General features: G+C 40.1%; 1 protein-coding gene across 1 annotated transcript; it reads left to right on the top strand.

The window, feature by feature from the left end:
- Positions 1-1010: 1010 nt before the first annotated feature.
- Positions 1011-6015, top strand: RPS9 (ribosomal protein S9). The gene is made up of 4 exons (XM_041418216.1): positions 1011-1055; positions 1397-1501; positions 2634-2756; positions 5706-6015. Exons 2-4 carry the CDS (start codon positions 1405-1407, stop codon positions 5915-5917), a joined length of 432 nt encoding a protein of 143 aa, XP_041274150.1. The 5' UTR covers positions 1011-1055; positions 1397-1404; the 3' UTR covers positions 5918-6015.
- The last annotated feature ends 486 nt before the right edge of the window (positions 6016-6501 follow it).

The following is a 6501-nucleotide window of genomic DNA, read 5'->3' as shown; positions in this document are numbered from 1 at the left end:
ATGGGGGAAATTAGGGAAAGAAAGAGGGGAAAAAAGGAGGAAAATGGGAAAAAATAGGAGAAAAAAGGGAATTAAATGGAGGGGAATTGGGAAAAAAAGGAGGAAAAATGGGGAAAAGAGAGGAAAATATGAAAGGAAATTGGGAAAAATGGGGAAAAATGAGGGGAAAAGGGGAATTTAAGGGGGAGGGAAATTGGGAAATAAAGGAGGGAGGAAATGGGGGAAAAATGGGAAAAAAAGGGAATTAAAGGGAGGAAAAATAAAGGAAAAATCGGGAAAAAAAAGGAGGATTTGTGAGGGAGAAAGGAGGGAAAATGGAGGGAAAATGAGGGAAAAAATGGAGGGAAAATGGGGCAAAAACGGGGCAAAAAAGGGAATTTAGGGCGGGGTTTGAGGGGGAATTTCTGAGGCAAAAAAGGCGAATTTTAGGGAGGGGAAAAAGGGAAAAATAAAGGAAAAAAATAGATAACGGGAGGGATTTTTGTGGGTGTTGTGGGGTGTGAGGGGATTTTGGGCGGGAGTTTGGGGGTTTTGGGGGTTTGGGGGTTTTTTGGGTGTTTTGGTGGGTTTTAGGGAATTTCGGGGGATTTTTGGAGCACTGGGCTGGATTTTGCCGGCGTTAAGGGGTGTGGGAGGTTTTTAGGGGATTTTGGACGATTTTGGGCGGGAGTTTTGGAGGGTTTTGTGACATTGAGGGAGGCACACGGAGCCACAACCCCGAGACACCCGGAGACACACCTGGACGGGTGCGCGAGCCCTCAATGTCCCCTAAAATCGCCCAAAATGCCCCAAATTCACCCCAAAATCCACCCGCGCCCCCTTGGAGGACCCCGCTCTCACCTCCTCCCTCAGAAAAACATGGCGGCGTCCTAAGCGGCCTCCCTTCATCTCTATGGTCGTCCCGTCCCCCTCCCTTATTGGGCGACACCGCCCCCGCTGCGTGCTCTGATTGGTTATCAGGAAGAAAGTGGGCGTGGCGTCTTTCACCGGAGTATATAAAGCGAGGCTGGCGAACGCGCCAGTCTTTCGGTGCCCGCGAACGCGGCGTAGCTAAGGTGAGCCGGCTCTCGCCGCCGGTACCGGGGATCCCTTCGGGCCTCCCCCCGCCTATCCCAGAGCCTCTCCGGTGCCACCGGGACCTCCCCGGGATTTACCGGGAGCGGCGGCATCGCTTTAATGCGGGGCTGAGGCCTCGGCAAAACTCTGAGGCCCGCGCCGAGCTCTGAGGGCGCACGCGCGGCGCCGGCGCCGCCTAGCGGGAAAGGACGGCGCGCATGCGCAGAGCGCGCCACGTGGTTGTTGGGGGGGGGGCCGCTGGAAATTTAGGAATTTTGGGGAAATTTGGGAATTTTCGGGGAAATTTGGGATTAAAGAATATCGCGATATGGCCCCGCAGCAGTCGCCATGCCCGTGGCCAGGAGCTGGGTGTGTCGCAAGACCTACGTGACCCCGCGGCGCCCCTTCGAGAAGTCGCGGCTCGACCAGGAGTTGAAACTGATCGGTAAAACCGAGGGGGAAATGGGAAATTTTGGGGATTTGTGAGGGAAAAAAATGGGAATTGTGGAAATTGTGAGGGGGGAAGATGGTGTTTAGGGAGGAATAAAGGGGTTTTCGGGGGAAAAAGGGGGTTTTGGGGGGGGAAATGGGATTTTGGATGGGAAAAAATTAGAATTTGTGGGGATTTTTGAGGGGGAAAATTCTGGATTTTTGGGGATTTTTGAGGGGGAAAATTCTGGATTTTTGGGGATTTGTGAGGGGAGAAATGGGAATTTTGGAGATTATGAGGGGAAAAATTCAGGTTTGGGAAGGAAAAAGGAGATTTGCGGGGAAAAATGGGGTTTAAGGGGGGGAAGTGGGGTTTTTGAGGGGGAAAGATTTTGGATTTTGAGGGATTTATGAGGGGGGAAATTTGGAAAAAAATTGACGTTTTGAGGGGAAAATTAATAAATAAGGTATTGAGATAAAGATTTTTGGTTTGAGGGATTTATGAGGGGGGAAATTTGGAAAAAAATTGACGTTTTGAGGGGAAGATTAATAGAAAATAAGGTTTTGAGATAAAGATTTTTTGGGGGAAAAGATGAGTTTTTAGGAAAAAAAAAATCCTGATTTTAAGGGGAAAAAAATTCAGATTATGAGGAGAAAATTTGATATTTTTAGGAAAAAGCTGGATTTTTTTGGGAAAAAAGGGATTTTTGTGGGAAAAAAAAGGAATAATTTGGGGTGTTAATTAAAGTTTTGAAGGGAAAATGGGGAAAAAAAGGATTTTGGGGAAAAAATCCCTTTTTTATTCAAATAAAGTGGATTTTGGCGGGCCAGGGAAAGATTTTGAGGGAGGGAAATGAGGAATTGGGGAGGGGAAATTGGGTTTTTTTGGGGGAAAACTGCATTTTGAGGTAAAAAAATAATATGGAGGTAAAGAAAAAAGGTTTTAGGGGAAAATATATGAAAATATATGAAAATTTTAGAGAAGAAAATCCACATTTTAAGCGGAAAAAGCGAGGTTTTGAGGGAAAAAAATCGCGATTTTTGCTTAAAATCGCGGATTTTTTGGCGGAAAAAAGAGGTTTTTGTGGGGAAAAGGGTTGGGAATTGCTGGATTTTTTGGGAATTCGGGGGATTTTGCCGGTTTTTAGGGGAGTACGGGCTGCGGAACAAGCGCGAGGTGTGGCGGGTGAAGTTCACGCTGGCCAAGATCCGCAAGGCGGCGCGGGAGCTGCTCACGCTGGACGAGAAGGACCCGCGGCGCCTCTTCGAGGGTCGGTTTGGGCTCCAAAAAAGCCTTTTTTTACCTTGAAATTTTGGGTTTTTTGTTGTTTAGTTTGCCTTTATTTTATTGGGTTTGTTGGGGGTTATTTGTGATTTTTTTGTGATTTTTTTTTTCTGAATTTTTTCTATTTTTTTCTGATTTTATCCTGTTTTTTTTACGATTTTATTGTGATTTTTTTTCAATATTTTTGGGCATTTTTTTTCTGATTTTTTTTCCGAATTTATTATGATTTTTTTTAATATTTTTTGGATTTTTTTCCGATTTTTTTCTGATTTTTTTTCAATATTTTCGGGTGATTTTTTTCTGAATTTATTATGATTTTTTTTCAATATTTTTGGGAATTTTTTTTCTGATTTTTTTCCTGATTCTTTTCCGAATTTATTATGATTTTTTCAATGTTCTTTAATTTTTTTCCCAATTTTTTCTGATTTTTTTCCGATTTTTTTCCTGATTTTTTTCAATATTTTCGGGATTTTTTTTCCTGATTTTATCCTGAATTTTTTTACGATTTTATTATGATTTTTTTCAATATTCTTTAGATTTTTTTCCCGATTTTTAAAATTTTTTTTTCCGATTTTATTATGATTTTTTCAATATTTTTGGGATTTTTTTTTTCTGATTTTTTTCCGAATTTATAATGATTTTTTTCAATATTTTTGGGGTTCTTTTCTAATTTTATCCTGATTTTTTTCTCGATTTTGTTATGATTTTTTTCAATATTTTCGGGATTTTTTTTTTCTAACTTTTTTTCTGCTTTTTTTACGAATTTATTACGATTTTTTTTGAATATTTTTGGGAATTTTTTCTAATTTTTTCCTGATTTTTATCTCGATTTTATTATGATTTTTTTCAATATTTTTGGGTTTTTTTTCTGATTTTATCCTGGTTTTTTTTCTCGATTTTATTATGATTTTTTTCAATATTTTTGGGAATTTTTTTCTAATTTTTTCCTGTTTTTTTTCTTGATTTTATTATGATTGTTTTCAATATTTTTGGGAATTTTTTACTGATTTGTTTTTCCGATTTTATTATGATTTTTTTCAATATTCTTTAGATTTTTTTCCCGATTTTTAAAATTTTTTTTTCCGATTTTATTATGATTTTTTCAATATTTTTGGGATTTTTTCTGTTTTTTTTTTCTGATTTTTTTCTGATTTTATTTTGATTTCTTTTTCCAATTTTATTATGACTTTTTTCGCGTTTTGGGGTTTTTTACTGATTTTTTTTTTTCGGATTTTTTTCGGATTCTATTACAGTTTTTCTTCAATATTTTTACGATTTTTTATGACTTTTTTCTGATTTTGTTTTCTGTTTTTTTTTTTTTTTTTTAAATTTTTTTTCTGTTTTTTCTCCGAGTTAATTACTATTTTTCCCAATATTTTTGGGATTTTTTATGATTTTTTTCTGATATTATTCGGATTTTATTATGATTTTTTCAATATTTTTGGAGTCTTTACTGATTTTTTTCAGAGTTTTTAAAATTTTTTTTCTGATTTTTTTTTCTGATTCTTTTTCCTGAATTTTTTCTGATTTTATTTTGACTTTTTTCCAATTTTATTACAATTTTTTTCAATTTTTGGGATTTTTATGTCAGCATGGAAAGGAAAAAGCAAATTTTTAACCAGGATGTTTAGTTATTTGGTTTTGTTGGGTGGGGGTTTGTTTCTTCCGAGTTTTTTTTGTTTGTTTGTTTGTTTGTTTGGTGTGTTTTGTTGGGATTTTTATGACTTATTTTTCTGATTTTTTTTCTGAATTTTTTCCGATTTTATTATATTTTTTTTCAATATTTTTGTGGTTTATTTCAGATTCTTTCTGATTTTTTTCTTATTTTTTCTGATTTCTTTCTAGTTAATTATGATTTTTTCCAATTTTTTTTGGGATTTTTTATGATTTTTTTTCCGATTTTCCCAACATCCCCAACTTTTTCCTCTTTCCCACCCCAATTTTCTCAAAATCCCTGACTTTTCCCCCAATTCCCTTTTCTCTTTCCCTTCATTTCTACTTCCATTTCCCTTTTTCCCTCATTTTCCCCCAAATTTCCCCCTTTTTTTCCCTCTTTTCCCTCTCCCCACCCCCAATTTCCCCCAACCCCCCCGAATTTTCCCAAAATCCCTGATTCTTCCCCCAATTCTTTCTCCTCCCTTCCTCTCCTTTTACTTTTTTTTCTCATTTTCCCCCCAATTTTCCCCCAAACCCCCCAAATTTTCCCAAAATCCCTGATTCTCCCCCCAATCCTTTCTCCTCCCTTCCTCTCCTTTTACTTTTTTTTCTCATTTTCCCCCCAATTTTCCCCCAAACCCCCCAAATTTTCCCAAAATCCCTGATTCTCCCCCCAATCCTTTCTCCTCCCTTCCTCTCCTTTTACTTTTTTTTCTCATTTTCCCCCCAATTTCCCCAAACCCCCCCAAATTTTCCCAAAATCCCTGATTCTCCCCCCAATCCTTTCTCCTCCCTTCCTCTCCTTTTACTTTTTTTTCTCATTTTCCCCCCAATTTCCCCCCAAACCCCCCAAATTTTCCCAAAATCCCTGATTCTCCCCCCAATCCTTTCTCCTCCCTTCCTCTCCTTTTACTTTTTTTTCTCATTTTCCCCCCAATTTCCCCCCAAACCCCCCAAATTTTCCCAAAATCCCTGATTCTCCCCCCAATCCTTTCTCCTCCCTTCCTCTCCTTTTACTTTTTTTTCTCATTTTCCCCCCAATTTCCCCCCAAACCCCCCAAATTTTCCCAAAATCCCTGATTCTCCCCCCAATCCTTTCTCCTCCCTTTCCCCCCTTATTTTTCCCTTTTTCCCTCATTTTCCCCCCAATTTTCCCCCTTTTTTTCCCTCCTTCCCCTCTATTTTGGATGACTCCCTCCTTCCCCTCTCCCCACCCCCAATCTCCCCGAAACCCCCCCGAATTTTCCCAAAACCCTCCTTTTTCCCCCCAAATCTGCAGGGAACGCCCTGCTCCGCCGCCTGGTGCGCATCGGGGTCCTGGACGAGGGCAAGATGAAGCTGGATTACATTTTGGGGCTGAAAATCGAGGATTTCCTGGAACGCCGCCTCCAAACCCAAGTTTTTAAACTGGGCTTGGCCAAATCCATCCACCACGCCCGCGTGCTCATCCGCCAGCGCCACATCCGGTGGGTCCCAGCCCAAAATTGCTGAAATCCCCCCAAAATTTTGGGTGAAATTCCCACATTTTGGGGAGCTCGGCAAGGCTTCACTGCGGCTCCGCCGTACACCTTGCGAAGGGCAGCAGAAACAGGGGGAAGTGCAGGTAAAAAACCCAAATTCCCAAAATTTTGGATGATTTTGGATGTTTTTTGGGAGGTTTGGTGGTTTTGGGGATGTACATCCTGAAATTTTGGGGTTAAATCCCAAATTTTGCGGTTTTTCCACCCAAATTTTTGGATGTTTCACAGCGATTTTCGCAGCAACTCTCCAAGTTCAGGAAGCAATTTTTTGGGTTTTTGTGCCAAATTTTGGAGTCTTTCCCCCCAAATTTAGGATTTTGAGTATGTTTAGGATGGTGTCCGGTGGGTCCCAGCCCAAAATTGCTGAAATCCCCCCAAATTTTGGGTGAAATTGCCACATTTTGGGGAGCTCGGCAAGGCTTCACTGCGGCTCCGCCGTACACCTTGCGAAGGGCAGCAGAAACAGGGGGAAGTGCAGGTAAAAAACCCAAATTCCCAAAATTTTGGATGTTTTTTGGGTGGTTTTGTGGATGCACATCCTGAAATTTTGGGGTT

This window comes from Onychostruthus taczanowskii, unplaced genomic scaffold (assembly GCF_017590055.1).
Source record: "Onychostruthus taczanowskii isolate IOZ18803 unplaced genomic scaffold, ASM1759005v1 scaffold588, whole genome shotgun sequence".
NCBI classification, from domain to species: Eukaryota; Metazoa; Chordata; class Aves; order Passeriformes; family Passeridae; genus Onychostruthus; species Onychostruthus taczanowskii.
Note: the sequence above shows the minus strand (reverse complement) of the source record. Positions and strands in the feature narration are given on the sequence as shown.

Excerpts from the sequence above, each read along its gene's own strand:
- RPS9 (XM_041418216.1), top strand. The coding sequence starts at position 1,405 with ATGCCCGTGGCCAGGAGCTGGGTGTGTCGCAAGACCTACGTGACCCCG. Across the intron at positions 1,502-2,633 it reads CCAGGAGTTGAAACTGATCG|GGGAGTACGGGCTGCGGAAC; the intron begins GTAAAACCGAGG and ends GCCGGTTTTTAG. Across the intron at positions 2,757-5,705 it reads CCCGCGGCGCCTCTTCGAGG|GGAACGCCCTGCTCCGCCGC; the intron begins GTCGGTTTGGGC and ends CCAAATCTGCAG.